The sequence below is a fragment of the Dasypus novemcinctus genome, chromosome 24 (assembly GCF_030445035.2).
Source record: "Dasypus novemcinctus isolate mDasNov1 chromosome 24, mDasNov1.1.hap2, whole genome shotgun sequence".
In the NCBI taxonomy this organism is placed as follows: domain Eukaryota; kingdom Metazoa; phylum Chordata; class Mammalia; order Cingulata; family Dasypodidae; genus Dasypus; species Dasypus novemcinctus.
Genome location: NC_080696.1, coordinates 51,397,099 through 51,413,313, shown reverse-complemented (window position 1 = coordinate 51,413,313; position 16,215 = coordinate 51,397,099). Strand labels below are relative to the sequence as shown.

At 55.5% G+C, this 16,215-nt stretch overlaps 1 protein-coding gene across 4 annotated transcripts in view; it reads left to right on the top strand.

Annotated features, from left to right (window-relative positions):
• SULF2 (sulfatase 2) overlaps positions 1-16,215 on the top strand; it is a 126,340-nt gene that overhangs the window by 91,906 nt on the left and 18,219 nt on the right. For all 4 annotated transcript variants that reach the window (XM_004469925.5, XM_058287200.2, XM_004469926.5 and 1 more), the window contains exons 5-10: positions 2,602-2,771; positions 7,365-7,515; positions 8,583-8,758; positions 10,212-10,340; positions 11,477-11,533; positions 13,410-13,539. In XM_004469925.5, coding sequence (XP_004469982.1) covers positions 2,602-2,771; positions 7,365-7,515; positions 8,583-8,758; positions 10,212-10,340; positions 11,477-11,533; positions 13,410-13,539 — 813 coding nt within the window. The remainder of the gene's footprint in view (positions 1-2,601; positions 2,772-7,364; positions 7,516-8,582; positions 8,759-10,211; positions 10,341-11,476; positions 11,534-13,409; positions 13,540-16,215) is intronic.

The following is a 16,215-nucleotide window of genomic DNA, read 5'->3' as shown; positions in this document are numbered from 1 at the left end:
AGGAGAGGCACCCAGCATGACAGAAAGTGCAGCCTGCCCAAGAATGGCACCGCACACAGAGCTGACACAACAAGATGATGCAACAAAAAGAAACACAGATTCCCAGTGCTGCTGATAAGGATAGAAGCGGTCACAAAAGAACACACAGCGAATGGACACTGAGAGCACACAGGGGCGAGAAATAAATAAAACATAAATCTTAAAAAAAAGAGAGAGAGAGAGATAAGCAGCTAAAGATTTAGTAAATTCAAGAAGACTTTAAGCAAATCTCAGCTGCTTGGCTGAGCTTTTAAAGCCCTCAATTTCCAGCCATTCATCTTTTCCTCCAGCTCTTCTCTCCTCCTGCCCAAAATCTAAGCCAGATTCCACTTTTCTGGAGACACCATGGCATGCCTTTTTTTTTTACACTGTGCCTTCTGTCATCCCCACATTTCAACTGCTGACATTTTACCCTCTTCCCAAGGAGCCAGTCGCCAACCTGACCTCTTTCGGTTCCTTGAACACATGACAAGCTCATCCCTGCCTCTGAGCCCTTGTGTGTGCTTTTCCCTCTGCCTGGGACTCTGTTCTTCTAGTAGAGTGCTTCCTTTTTTTTTTTTTTTTTAATTGTGGGTTTGCAGAACAAACTTGCATAAAATACAGAGTTTCCATATACCATCCTACTATTCACATCTTGCATTAGTGTGTTATATTTGTTACAATTCATGAAAGAACTTTTTTATAATTGTACTGTATCCTTTACAATAGGGTTCACTTTTTGTGTTGTACAGTCCTATGATTTTTTTTTCATTTTTATTCTAGTAACATATACAACCAAAAATATCCCCATTAATCACATTCAAATATGTATTTCAGTGCTCTTAATTACATTCACGATGTTGTGCTGCCATCACCACCATTACTACCAAAACTTTACATAGATCAGTGGTTCTTAATCCTGGCTGCACATTGGAATTACCTGAGAGCTTGTTTTTTTGTTTTGTTTTGTTTTGTTTTTAAAGGCTATTGGGGTTTTTATTGGTATTGTGTTGAATCTCTAAATCAGTTTGGGTAGAATTGATGTCTTAACAATATTTAGTTTTCCAATCCATGAACATGGAATGTTCTTCCATTTTTTTAAGTCTTTGGTTTCTTTTAGCAATGTTTTGTAGTTTTCTGAATACAGGTCCTTTATGTCTTTGGTTAAGTTTATTCCTAAATATTTGATTTTTTTTTAAGGAGGTACACTAGGGACTGAACCTAGGACCTCGTACATGGGAAGCAGGTACTCAAAAACTGAGCTGCAGCCACTCCCCCTGGAAGCTTTTAAAAATTCCAATGCTGGGAAGCAGATTTGGCTCAACAGATAGGGCATCCACCTACCACATGGGAGGTCCAAGGTTCAAACCCAGGGCCTCCTGACCCATGTGACGAGCTGGCGCACACACAGCGCTGATGTGCACAAGAAGTGCCATGCCACACAGGGGTATCCTCCATGTAGGGGAGCCCCACACTCAAGGAGTGTGCCCCGTAAGGAGAGCCGCCCAGTGTGAAAAAAGTGCAGCCTGCCCAGGAGTGGCGCCGCACACACGGAGAGCTGAAGCAGCAAGATGACGCAACAAAAAGAGACACAGATTCCGGGTGCCAGTGACAAGAATACAAGCGGATACAGAAGAACACATAGCAAATGGACATAGAGAGCAGAGAACTGAGGAGTGGGGTGGTGGGCGGGGAAGGGGAGAGAGAAAAAAAAAATTCCAGTGCTGAACTACAGATCACCCAAATCAGACTCTCTGGGGTTGGGCCTAGAAACCAATCAAGCTTCCCCAGGGGATTCTAGCAGGCAACTGAAGTTGAAAAACGGTGATCTGGATTTCGTCCTCATTCAGCTGTCAGCTCAAATATCACCTCCTCAGAGAGGCCCTCCCTGACTGCTCCCCTCACCCTTCTCCCAGTTATTCTTTGTTACATCTCCCTGTTTTATCCCTTCATCTGTCATACCCTATAATACCTTGTTTCTTCAACTATATACTTGTCTGCTCACACCTCTTCCCTAGAATAGATGCTCCAGGAAAATAGAGATGGACCCACACTGCACCACAGAATGCCCAGGGCCTTAAAAAGACCTCAGGCGTAAGAACCAAAACCCAGGCATCCTGCCTCCAACATTTATCAACTGTGTGACATTGGGCAATTCCCTCAACTTCTCTGGGCCTTAACTTCCAGTTCTGGCAAGCATGGATCATCATAGTACCTACCTTCTAGGATTAAGTACAAATTAAATGAGCAAATATAGTAAACACAGTCCTGGCACACCATGAGCACCCAGTAGTGTTAGCTACTATTATTTCAAATATTTATGATGAATGAATGAGCAAGTTGCAAATCCTCCCCTGCCTTCGCAGGGTGCCCTCCCTGCTTTATTTTTCTCTTTTGCACTTAGCACCATTTGGCACATATTTTACCACTTGTTGGGGTACTGTCCATCTGCACCCAGACTGGCAGCTCCCCGGAGGCAGGGGTGGTTGTGTTTCCTTCACCACCTGGTGCCCGGCACGTGGCAGGTACTCGACACGAGGGCACATCTCCTCACGCCTTCTCCCTGCCTTTCGCCACCCCCAGGATTACCTCACCGACCTCATCACCAACGACAGCGTCAGCTTCTTCCGCACGTCCAAGAAGATGTACCCGCACCGGCCTGTCCTGATGGTCATCAGCCACGCGGCCCCCCACGGCCCCGAGGACTCAGCCCCCCAGTACTCCCGCCTCTTCCCCAACGCGTCTCAGCACATGTAAGATTCGGGGCCCGGGGAGGGGGGCAGGGCACTGGGTAGCAGGAAGGCGGGAGGGGGAGGCGTCAGGAGCAGCAAGGACGGAGCTGCTTCTCTCCTACCCTCCTGCTTTAAAGCACCCGGGCACACACTGCTCACCCGCGGTCGATCCAGCCAGCCTGGCCCACAGGCCAACGCAGGAAGCAAGAGTTTTTCACTTAAGACCCACAGCCCCCACCAAGAGGTCTGTGGACACCAACTGTTTTAGCATAAGAGAGTTCCTTTGTAATCCGATGTACTTTCTTCCACAAGTCTGAAAACATTCTCCCAGGAGGGGTCTGTAGCTTCACCAGACTACTGATATATTTGCCAGCATTAATGAGCTATTGGTTATGTGGCAGGCTCGATGCATCAAATCCCTGAATATTCCCAATACACTCTCGGCGTATTGGTTAGCTATTGCCACATAACAAATTACCCCCAAAACTTGTCAGCTTAAAACAACAAATATTTATGATCACATAGTTTCTGCAAGTGGCTTGGCTGGAAGTTCTGGCTCCGAATCTCCCAAGGTGGCAGTTAAGGTGTCCCCACCTGGCTGCCGCATCTGAGGCCTGAATGGGGCTTCCTAGCTACATGGTAGCTGGCTTCCCCCGAGCAAATGATCTGAGAGGGAGAGGCAAGATGGGAGCCGCAGTCTTTTATCCTAATCGCAGTTGATGCCCATCTAGGAGGTCAACCCTCCTACGTTGTGGGGAGGGATCACCCAAGGGTGTGAGTACCAGGAGACAGGACCCCTAGGGCCAGCGTGGAGGCTGCACGGCACGCGGTGTTCCCGTTTTACAGATGAGGAAACAGAGTGAAGGTAACTTACCTGAAGTCACCCGGCTGGTACGTGGCTGAAGCAGTGTTCAAGCCCGCTCCCACCCCCACCCAAGCCTCCTGTCTCCCTGCTCACCCCGCCAGGCCTCCACGATCCAGCTGGCTAGTAAATCATCCTAGAAAGTTCTGCATTCGCCTGCCTCGTGCCACCCCCCACCACTTCCCAATTAGCAGTGAGAGACCCAACTACTCAGCAGCCCTTGCTGTGACATTCCAGGGCAACAAGGACAGTGCAATTTGGAATTTGCCTGAATATTCAGGGCGTTTAATTTTCATCGCAATCAGAATACATTGCCTTTCTCAGCCCCTTGGCTGTAATTACTTTTTGACAGCCCCCGAAGCGGCTCAGCGAGGATAACGCTGTGTGTTAACCTTCTGATCCCCGGTCTTTGGGGAGGAGGATTTGACATGAAGTGATGAACTGCGTTCCAGGGCTGCACAGCTCCCACCCTGGGACACAGCGGTGCCTGTGTGAGCATCTAACCTGCCTGGCTCCTCCCTCCAAACTCACCCTCGTCTGCTCGAGGGCACCAGCCACCCCCAGCACCCACACCAGTCCCGCTAACAGGCTCTTCTGTGCAGGAGGGGTGGCTGATGCCTTCCCAGCTAAGGGAGAAGCCCCAGGTGTAGCTTGGCTGCTGCAGCATCTCCTGTAAAGAGTGGCTTCACCCCGAGCAGCCCGGGTGTTTCATGATGAAATTGTTTGACATTGCCTGCTCATTTATTTTTCTTTGAAATGAAAATTACAGAAATTGAAAATGAGCAATGCCTGCTATTACTTACCCAGACAATCCGCCTTCGCCTTACTCGCGGGTGTATTTGGAAGGCTCTTATCTCTGGGGTATAATCATTTCCAAAAAAAAAAGGAAAGAAAGAAAGAAAATTCTGCAGCTAGGATGTTTAATTATGTCCATCAAGGAGGGTGAAGAGGGGTCAGAGCAGAGCATGTCGGATCTGAGTCCAGATCTTTCTGTGGGGAGTCTCGGCTCAGATCTCGCTCACCTCACCAAGCCTGCCTTTTGCCCTGTTCTCTTTCGGGCAGGCCTTGTGGATTCTGACAACTGCTGCTTGATGCTGGTATCGTCCTCTTTCCCCCCCACCCTGCCTAGAGCCCCTCATTCACCAGCTCCCAGCCCCTCCACACACACAGCCACATACACACAGACACAAACACAAAGACATCACACACACACACAGTCATGGACACACAAGTACAGTCATGGACACACATAAAAATATATGTAGACACATACCCACAAACACATACAGACATATACACATACACACGGACACACACAGACATTCAAATGAATGGACACAAAGACAAGCAAACACATAGACACAAACACAGGGGCTTGTACATACAGATACACACATGCTAGATGTAGACACCTACACAGATACACACAAAGGCCCCACATACTGTCAGATACACACACGAACACACACAGACACAAGCACGGACATGTGTACGTAGGCATACAAACACACCCAGACATACAGACACAAAGACATACAAGCAAACACACACGGACACATACAGAGACACAAACACCCTCACCAGCCACCTTTCAGCTGCCCCAGAGCCAGGCGGGGTTGGCAGCTTGGGGCGGTGGGTGTCAGTGGGTGACCTCCAGATGCCCAGTGCCAGGGGGCCGAGATCCTCGGCCGTGAGGGTGAAGTCACTCTCCCGTTGTCCACCCAGCCAGCGGGCACGGGGTGTTCTTCGGGCCCTTTTGTGAACACACCAGACGTGCCTCAGGCTCTTGAGGGGTGAGGCCTCGGGTCTCTGCCGCACGGGCAGGCGGACTCTTGTGGAGAGGCCGACACCCACCTGGGGAGGCCTGGCCCCGGCCAGGGTGACCCGCCAGCCAGCACCTGCCCGCTCTCCACGTCCTTCTGCCTCAAAATCCTCCAAAAGGGGAACCGCAGAGAAAGAGCTTTAACAGTCACTTCACAGCCACAGGGTCTTGACAGACCTAGGCCCCCAGCCCCCGCCCTCAGCTCTCGAGGCCAGACTCCAGCGGCACTTCTAATAGATTCGGTGGATGATGGCTCAGAATTGCATCCTGGAATCCGGGCCCCTTGGGCCTGCAGGAGCAATTTTCCCACACCACCGGATAGCCGTAAGAGTCTTTGTCGCTGCCCTGCCCCCAGCAGCCCCCTTTCAATTCCTCAGGGGGAGGGGGCTGCGAGGGGGATGTGGGCTTGTTTCTGGGAATGTTCTACAAGAGGGTCAGGCCCCAAGTGGCAGAGGCAGCCCACGGAGAGAGCAGCATTTCCCCCAATCAAAGGAAGCCGTGGGCCCCGGGTCGGATTTAGCGGTGGGAGCCAGCAGACCAGCCTGGAGCGCGGACAGCAGAGTCCAGGAGTCCTGGAGGCTCGAGATTCCCCCACACGACATAGCAAGGGTCTCCATAACCGTCCAGATTCTGAAAGCTGCAGTGTCATTATCTCCACCACAAGAGCAGTTCGATATTCGAGAGGCCGTTAAGGCCGGCGAGAGGGAAGGGTGCTTCCTCTCTGACAAGGCCAGCTCTGTCCTCCCCCTGGCCCCCCCACAGCCCCTTCCCCCCCCCCCCCCCCAATACCCATTTTGAAAAGGCTTTTGTCTCCAAGCGGTGGAAACTCAACCTTTTTCACTTTGACTGGGAAGGAGACAGGATAAGATTCGAGGGGTCCACGGCGCCTGAGCATCACCTGAGTCAGGGCAGGGGCCCCCCGCAGTTTGGAGGGTTTGAGGAAAGCACGTCCTGTCACGGTCGGGCCCACCCAGGATACCCCGCACCCTGGTGGGTCAGTGGTAGCTCGGACCCCGGGCCCAGCGAGGGCTGAGGGGACAGCAGCCGTCCTGCGCACTTGGTTTGACTGGATCGGAGTCTTGCCCAAGCACTTGTGGATGTGAGGGCCCAGGCAGGCCCCACAGTGCATGAGTGGTTGACTCTTAGCTCCTGGGCTGGTTAGTTCACCTCCCTGGGCCTCGGTTTCCTCATTCTCACCTGACAAGAACACCACCAACTCCCAGGACTTCTAAGACAAGCCCTTGGCACCGTGCCCAGCTCAGGCTCAGTGCTCGGTGATACCAGAGGTTATCGTTTATGTGTTTATCATTGGTAATAGCATTTGACTGCACAGCTGAGGCCACCAAGTCCACTAGTTTCACCAGGGGCGAGTCCCCGAACCTCTCTAACCCTCAGTTTCCTCTTTGATAAATGGAAGATTAAATCAGAACTGGAAGGGTCACTGTGATGATTAAATCAAAGGATGCGGCACATCTCATATGCACTCATTCAAAATGCCATTCCACAATTTTGGCCATTATTAATTTTAAAATCAACTTGCTTTGACTTTCTAACTAAATTTATTTAAAAAGGAATTTTTGTAGCTCTACCTTAACCACAAAAACAATAACTGAAAAAATAAATAGGATGGGTACCAAGCAAAGCTATAAATTACAGTTGGGTACTTACTGCTAAAGGCTCTGAACTTGAGCCTCTTCCTTGCTCTAAAAAGGGATGAGCAAATTCCAGGGAGGTGTTCCAGAAAGACAAGCACAAACTGGGGTTTCCACCCTGATGTAAGGGGAGGGCTGAGAAGGGATGGCCTTGCCCACTCGGTGGTCCCCCGTGCCGCGGCTCCTCGTCTTCCCCGCACACACCCACCTGCGGAGAAAGACCGAAGTCGCCGACGGGCGCCGGGGCCGCGGGGGCTGAGCCTGTGTGTCGCCGCCAGCACGCCCAGCTACAACTACGCGCCCAACCCGGACAAGCACTGGATCATGCGCTACACGGGGCCCATGAAGCCCATCCACATGGAGTTCACCAACATGCTGCAGCGGAAGCGCCTGCAGACGCTCATGTCCGTGGACGACTCCATGGAGACGGTAGGCCCGCCCCACGCCCGCCTCTGGCTGTCTCCCCACTTGCGGTGCCTCACTGAGAGAGACGCAGAAACAGGGTGGGACAAAATGTCAGCCTTCCTGAAACTTCCATTCCAGATTTGGGCAGCCCAAGAGGGTAGCCACGTGTGCCTATTAGATTTCTTTTCAACAGCTTTGTTGAGACGTAACTCAGATCCCACACAGCTTACCCATCCAGTTTGATTTATTCAGTTATGCAACCATCACCACAGTCAATTGTACAACATGTTCATCACCCCAAAAATGAAGCCCTGTACCCTTTAGTTGTCACCCTCGGAGCTCTCTTCTGCCCCCATCCCCAGCTCCTGGCTACCATTGATCTCCTTTCTGTCTCTATCGTCTCTTCTGGCCGTTTCGTAGAACTGTTCACACTAGTCTTCTGTGATTGGCCTCTTCCACGGAGTGTAATATTTTCAAGGTCCATCCACATTGTAGCAAGTGTCATTACTTCACTTTTTTTTTTATTGCTGAATACTATTCCACTTTATAGATAGACCACATTTTATACATCCATGGTGAGTTAAATGAATTAAAATAAAATTTAAAATTTAGTGTTTCGGTTGCAGCAGCTCCTTTTCACGGGCACAGTTGCCACACCTCTGACATCTACCATATTGGGCAGACCCTGTCTCATCACAGAACGTTCTGGGCAGTGCTCTCTACAGACTCCTGCCATAGGCCACAGGCTGACTTCCTTCCTTCATCCCTTCATCTCTTCATTCCACGAGCATCTGCTGAGTGCCAGAGCACGTGGGATACAGCAGAGGACAAAATGGCAAAAACCTTACCCTAATGGAGCTGACTTTTAAACCAAGGAGTGAACTGAGCTGACAGAAAGTGAGAAGTGTTCTGAAGGAAAAGGGGAGAGGGGACAGGAGGTGATAGGGGCTTCGGTTATAAACCGGGCCATCCCAGAGGCCTCACGGAGAAGGTGATGTTTGAGCAAAGACCTATAGGAGCGGATGGAAAGGGCCTCGTGCAGAGGTGGGTGGGTGGCCCCCCGCCCCCTCACCTCCCAGTTGCTGTTGCAGATTTACAACATGCTGGTCGAGCTGGGTGAGCTGGACAACACATACATCGTGTACACGGCTGACCACGGGTACCACATCGGCCAGTTTGGCCTGGTGAAGGGGAAGTCAATGCCGTACGAGTTTGACATCAGGGTCCCATTCTACGTGAGGGGCCCCAACGTGGAGGCCGGCTCGCTGTAAGTGCATCACCCTACGGGGCCCAGGTCCCCAGGGAGGCCTCTGGGCCCAGCTAGGTGCTCCCATCGGAAAGTGGCAGGGGCGTTACGCCACGTGGACGAAACCCAAGTCGCTGCCCCGGGTAGCATGAGTCCTGGCAGTGGTGACCCTCAGCCAGGGAGATGCGAGAGGCGGTCAGATTCTGGTACATTCTGTATCCTCTCTTGGGGAAGGAGCACCTGTGGAAACAGATCGTTTGGGGGAAGGGGTGGAGTGGCAGGAGCCCAGGGAGCCGGGCACGCGTGGAGCAGGACAGCCGCTGTGTCCTCTGCCAGGCAGCCGTGGGCTCTGGTCCTCCACGTGGACCCTGGCCCGGAGGGAAACCGGCTCCCCTCCCTCCCTGCTCCAGCACCCTCAGCCGGCAGTTCTCCTCAAATCAGCCTTCAAGGCGACACGTAATGGCAGCAGAAATGCTAGGTCTGGGGCAGGGGAGGGGAGAAAGGCCGCGCTCGCTGGGCTGTGAAGACCTGCTCGGGTGGGTGTTCTGAAAAGCGGTGGCTCCATACTGAGACCCGGCGGCCTGGCTTCCAGAGGGTTCTGGGGGGGCTCGGCACCCACAGCCCGACGAAGACCCCCTCCTGGGAGGGTGGTGCGGAATCCCGGGCGCTGGTGCTGGGGTACCAGGCCGGCGGGCAGTGTGAGCCCAGGCCCCCGCGCCCTTTTTCTGTTGATCTCATCACGTGGCTCGCAGTCGCTGGGTGTCCCAGCCCCCGCGGCGGGTTGGCGTAGTACGCGCAGGCGCTAAGTGCGCAGGCGCGGGAGGCTCGCGCTCACGCCCTGGTCTGAGTCCTCTGCGTCCGCGTGACTCTGTGAGCATCAGCCTCCCTGAAGGCCGATGCTGCTTGATACCTAGGGATCAGAAGTACCAAGAGGCCAAGCTGCTTGAGGTCACACAGGAAGTAAGGGAGGGCGCTGGGAGGCGCAGCCGGCGGTCCCCGCCCCGTCCGCCCCGCGACGCCGCCCTCAGGAGCGCGGAGCCACCCCTGAGCCCGCCAGGGGCCCGTCCAGCACTGGCGCTGCCGGCGTGGTCAGCCCTGTGGCCTGGTTCACGGGCGCCCCGGCCACGAGGACCAGAGCAGGAGGGGGCTCCTCCGCAGGCCAGAGGGGCCGATGAGAGGAGGCGGAAGGGACGCGGCAGCTGGAGCGGATCAGAAGGCGGGGAGGGTCCTGGGAAGGCCCCGGGGCTTGAGGAAGGCTCTTGTGCGGGTGGTGGCTGCGGAAGAGCCAGCCAGGCAAGGCCCGGCGGGAAGAGGGGGCGAGCAGGAGCGGCCGAGTGCGGGGTCTGGGGCCACAAGGGCGCTGTCGAGGATCTGGTGGTGATCGCGGCCCCCGGCCACCTCCAGCGGCCCCTCTCCCGGGCAGAGCCGGGGCGCCACGCCCAGGTGCCGAGTCCCTGCCCCCTCGACCCCCCAGGAATCCCCACATCGTCCTCAACATCGACCTGGCCCCCACCATCCTGGACATCGCGGGCCTAGACATCCCCCCCGATATGGACGGAAAGTCCATCCTCAAGCTGCTGGACACAGAGCAGCCAGCCAACCGGTGAGGAAGAGGAGCGGGGCGGGGGCTGGGGACGAGGGGGCGCTGGCCACACTGCGGGGGGCTCCAGGACCCCCCACCTGACCCATCCCTGCCATGGGGAGGGGAGAGAAGGCTGTTCCCTTCTCTAGGACCCCGTCTTCTTGGCTGGAATACGGCCGAGGCGACCAGCTGGGGACCTTGCCAGAACTAACCTTACATGAAACTTGAAATAATAGCAAAACAGGAGCTACCCCTGACTGACCACTTTGGGTGCCAGGCCCTGGTCCAGGTATTTGCTGGGGATTACATCATTTCAGTCTCTATGATAACCCAGTGAAATAGGCATTACCATCATCCCCATTTTGCCAATGTGGAAATTGAACCCAAGAGCAGTTGAGTGACTTGCTGAAAGTCACACAGCACATCTGGACGTGGCTCCGGGCACTTGGATGCTAGACTGGAGGCTGCAGTCCTGATCGCCCTGCCGAGGGCTTTAGTGCCAGGCTCTGTGATGTCCAGGGAGGCAGAGAGGGAACAGAAGGTGAGCAGGAAACAGGCGGCCGAGGACAGAACCGGGACGCAGCCACTGGCATGGCAGCAGCGACATCTGGCGGCCAGCGCTGTAACTGCGCACCAGGCTAGTGGCCCAAGGCGCTGTGGACCATTGTCCAGCTCGAGCACCTTCTGCCGCGCTCTCAGAGGGCCCTGAGCAGCGACTCTGTCTGCATCGGGCTGCCCCGTGGGGCACCCCCTCCACTTAGCTTTTTCCCTCTGACAGTGAGGCCGCAAGAGCTGCCAGAGCATTTGTTTGGGGGTCGGGACCCTGGGAGTCAGGGTGCAGGATGAAACTTCCTCTCTTAATCTCAGAGTCCCCATCTGGGAAATAGAGTGGAGTCTCCCGAAATGCACCTTTAAATTACACAAAGCCAACTCTAAGGGATCAAAGTGGGGGAAGCCCCAAAACACGATGTACTTAACCTGGAGTCAAGACCCGTGTGTGTGAAAACAGAGCCAGCACCTCAGGCAGGCCCAGCCCCCTGCCACCACCCGGGACAGGGGCCCGTGCTGCCGGTGGCACCGTCACAGCTTCCGAAAGAGCCAGGGCAAGTATGGGCACCCCCTGTGGATGAGAAGCTGGACATGTGCTTTTTTCCCAGGTTCCACTTGAAAAAGAAGATGAGGGTGTGGCGGGACTCCTTCCTGGTGGAGAGAGGGTGAGTGCCCAGTCCCGGGGAGGCCTTCCCGGGTCCCCACCCCAACAGCTCCCCTACTGCCCCAGCCCAGGAGGCTCCTGGCAGCCCACCCCCACCCCACCTCCACGGTACGAAAGCTCCCACCATCAAGGGCAGAGGTGAGACCCCAGCCGTGACTCGGGATGTGTCCATATGCCCAAAGCACCCAGACACGGGAAGCCCGTTTGCTTGTTCCAATGGTTGGTACAGAACGCACATCCGGAGGCCACACCCATTTTTTAGACATGTTCTGTCCAGTTTGGACAACATCTTAACTGTTTTTTAATTTATTGCCAGCCCATACAATTTGGGAAGGTCCATATAAAATTTCAATTTCTTAAGTCTTCAAAGCCAGGAGCAGTGGTCAGCCTGGACTGCCTCCTTCACTGAGGAGTAAGCCAGAGCAAAGCGCGGTCCGCCCCACGGCAGGGCAGGCGCTCCCCGCCCAGGCTCCCAGTTCCCACCTGCCCACCCCAGTCGTGTATGCCCCTGGCCCTGTGGGCCTCTGAGTTCACAGATGAGCTGGCTTGGAAGACAGAAACAAAATGAGTGCCTTTGAGCCAAAAGGATGCTCTGCCAAGCCCTGCAGTGCAGGACCCTAACTGACCTAGCCCCGTCAGAGCTGCTGATGAGCAGGCTGCAGGGGTGGGGCCCAGGGGCCCAGGCTTGGCCGCTGTGTTTTCTCCTGTCCCCAGTGAGCCTCTCTGAGCCCAGAGCTGCAGGGAGAGTAAGGTTAGGAGGCGTCGGTTCTCTACATTCACATGCTAAGTATCTGCTGTGTGCCAAGAACATTCTAGGCACTGGAAATACAGCAGCAAACAAAATAGACCAAGGTTGGGGTGGGGGGTATATGGGGACCTCATATTTTTTGAATGTAACATTTAAAAGAAAATAAAGAGAAAAAAAAATAGACCAAGGCACTGCCCTCGTGGAGCTTATAGTTGAGTGATAAAAGCAGACGAAAAACATCATAAATTTGTAAAGCATGTAGCACGTCAATAGTAGTAAGTGCCCTGGAGAAAGACAAAGCAAGAAGGGGTTTGGGGAGTGACAAAGATGGGCGGGAAGAGGGATTCCAGTTCTCCGTAATGGATCAAGGAGGGCCTCACGTAGAAAGTGGCATTTGTGTACACAGACCTTGGAGAGGCTGCAGCAGAGGCACGGCCAGGGCCAAGGCCAAGGCCCAGGGATGGGAACAAGGAGGTGGGGGCGAGAGGCAGGAGCTGGTTGAGGAAGGCCTGGTGGCCGGGGAGATGGAGTCCACCTGGAGCGTAAGGAGCAAGAGTGACACGAGGGCCGTACATGGGCCGGGGTCCCCTGGCTGCAGGTGGCGAGCAAGGGTGGCGGCAGGGAGGGTGGTCCGGAGGCTCCTGCCACAGTGCAGGCTGGCGATGGTGGGTGGGTGGGCCAGGCGGTAGCTGTGAAGATGGCGCAAAAGTCAGGTTCTGGATATATTTTGAGGGAAGGTTTGCTGATAGAGGGATTGTGGGGGGTGAGAGGGGAGGATGGCGGCAACTTTTTTGCACCTGAAAGAACGGAATTGCCATTCACTGAGGAGGGCGGGGGTAGGGGTGGGGGAGTAGGAGAACTTAGTTCTAGATGCCGCTGTGGCACTTTCTTGAGTCTTCCAGGTAGGAACGGAGAAGGCTATTGGAGGTGTGCGCTCAGGAGGTTCTGCCGGGAGCCAGAAGGTGGTGTGTCACAGCACAGGGCTGGGGTCGGCCGTCAGGCTAGGTGGGCTCCCCGTGGTCCACTCCTGAGGGCCCTGGAGTGTCGCAGAGCCCCCGAGGGAGGCATTCGGCGGAGACCAGGACCCTCATCTGAGGCCACCCCTGTGTCTCCGCTCGCTGCCCCACAGCAAGCTGCTCCACAAAAGGGACAACGACAAGGTGGATGCCCAGGAGGAGAACTTCCTGCCCAAGTACCAGCGTGTGAAAGACCTGTGTCAGCGTGCCGAGTACCAGACGGCGTGTGAGCAGCTGGGCCAGGTGAGGGGGGCAGGCCGGTGCCCTGGAGCAGGTAGGGAAGCCCTGGGCCAGGTGAGGATACCTGTGGGCAGGTGAGGATACCTGTGGGCAGGTGAGGAGGATGGGCTGTGCCTAGGGCAGAGATGGCTCCCCTCCCAGGGCTGCCCCTTCACAGCACAGCCCAGGCCCACTCCTCGGCCCTGGGTGATGAGCTGAGCTGGCAAGGCCGGGGTCTCCCCAAGTGTAGAATGTTCTAGTTGCTTGAGGGTGACACCTACGGTGATGTTAGCTGGTCCACAGTGACATTCAGAATGAAAAAATCGTTCCTTTGCCAGCTCCCTTTGCATCCTAACGTCAGGGGCAAGGTCTCGTGTGGGTGCTCGTGTGTTTAGTGCCCCTGAACCCTGCCTATCTCTTTTCAACAAAGACACAGCAGGCCTCTGGCTGCAGATACTGCATCCTTCCCACTGTGTTTGCAGCCGCCTCCTTGTGGCTGGTTTCCATTTACAGGGGTAATAGGAAATGCCTTTTTAAAGAAACAAATGGTAGCTTTTACGAAGTGAATTGATTTCAAGAGAAATTGGGAAATTATAATCCAGGTAGTATTTTTCTTGTTTTGTTTTGTTTTTTTGGTTTTTTGTTTGTTTTTATAAAGGGTATTTATTTGGGGTAGGAGGTTACAGATACCAGGTCATAAAGCATAAGTTACTTCCCTCACCAAAATCTATTTTCATGTGTTGGAGCGAGATGGCTGCCAATGGCTCCGAGAGCTCAGGCTTCCTGGGTTCCTCCCTTCCAGGGTCTTGCTTCTCTCTGGGTTCAGGGGTCCTCTCTTCCCAGGGCTTGAGTCTTCCTGGGCTCAGGGCTCCTCTCTCCCTGGGCCTGGCTTCTCTCTCCTGTGAGCTCACTTCCCGGGCTCCAGATTAAGGCCTCAGCATCAAACCCCAACAGCAAAAGCCCCCGACTCTGCCTTGCTGTGCCTTTACCTGTGAGCCCTCACCCATCAAGAGGCAAATGATGTGGCCCAATCAAAACCCCAGTCATAACCCAATCATGCCCAGGTCCAGGTAGTAGTAATAGAAACCGGAAATCGTGACTGATATTTAGGAGACCCTGACTAGGCTTCTCCGGGTGGGCTTTGGAGCCGGGGGTGGGGGCAGGAGGCCTGTCCAGGGCTGTGCCCGCCCCTCGCCCCTTGTCACTCCCCTGTCCCGCCCCTGCGGAGGGCACCTCGTTGGGGAAGAAGCCAGCGTGTGCTGCAGAGCAAGAGCTTCGGGTGACACCTTCCCGGTCCGCAGGCTACACCTTGATAGGAGCCCCTCCCTCGTGGAGCCGATACTCAAGTTCAGGGTTTGTACAAGATCCCGGAAGAGGTTCCCATTTTAGTTCTGACCCAAAAGGAAAGACGGGATGAGTCCCCCCAGGCACGCTGTCAAATCCCTCGCTGGTGCTCTTGAATGTGTCTCCCGTCACCCCCTTGGTGGGGAAGGAAGGGCCACGTTTCAGAACATATTATTGGAGCAGAGCGGTTCACCCGAAGGGAAAGGGCGCCCGTGGTAGGACCAGGGGTGCCGCAGCCTCCACCAGCAGGCGGGTCCAGCCTGGGCCCCACGGCTCTGAGGATCCCAGATCCCAGGCCCAGATGTCTGCCCACGGGGGCTGCAGTCCCCTCGCCCTGTCGCCCTCTCAGCACACCCACCACCACCACCCCCCAAGTCTGCCCCTGGGCCCTTCCTGGAGGACCAGCCCTCTCTGGCTCCAGGGCCTCTGACTGGGCTCAGGTCAGCCATGGGGTCGCCAGGAACCTTCTCCAGGCACCTCCCAGCAGTGGAGCGTTTCCATCCTCCACCCAGCGGAGCTCCAGGAGCCCAGGGTGCTGCCTCCCGGTCATAAGGGTGGGGCCGACCTGGACTTTACCTCTCTGTCCCCCAAGCAGGGGTCCAGTGAAGGGACCTCAGGATGATGACAGTCAGTGTAGACTCTTAGCAAGCACATCACAGGGATTCGCTCGTGTAGCCTTCCAGAAACCCTCTGCAATAGGAACTATTACTCCCCCTTTACCCAGGAAGATGCTGGGCGCGCAGGTTACGCACCTGCCCAAGGTCCTGCTGCCGAGTGGTGGGGCTGGGACGTGAGCCCAGGCGGCCAGCTGCACTGAGCAGCTGTGGACACCCGTGCCCGGGGGGGCCCAGCTCCTCCAGCCCCCCCAGCCCGGCAGCATCCTGCACGTTCCCCTCTCAAGTACCCCCAGGACTGGACACGGCTGGGGCCCAGAGCAGGGCCGTCGGATGTCCCCAGGAAAGTCGCCTGAGGCTTCTAGACCCGAGTGGTGCAGGGCTTGGTGAACGCCCTCCGCAGGGCCGGGCTGTAACATTTAGGCTCCGCGGGCCGCGCCTGCTCCGCCAGCCCTTTAAGGAAGGCAAAACCCATTCTGCGCTCCAGGCCGCGGGCTGCGTGGGGCCGGAGGGCCAGCCTTGGCCGACTAGGCCGAGCCCATCGGGGTGGACGACGAGGGAGGGCAGTGGGGAGGGACATCCAAAGAGCTCGGTGAGCAGCGGCGGCCCGACGGCACGCGCAGCTTGCGGTTCACACGGTCCAGGTGTCTGGCTCTTCTTGGCAAATCAGATCTGGCCACGTGGGCACATCCCCACCTGGCGACCATCAGCGATGCTCCGCCACACTGCAGGTGCCCACGGT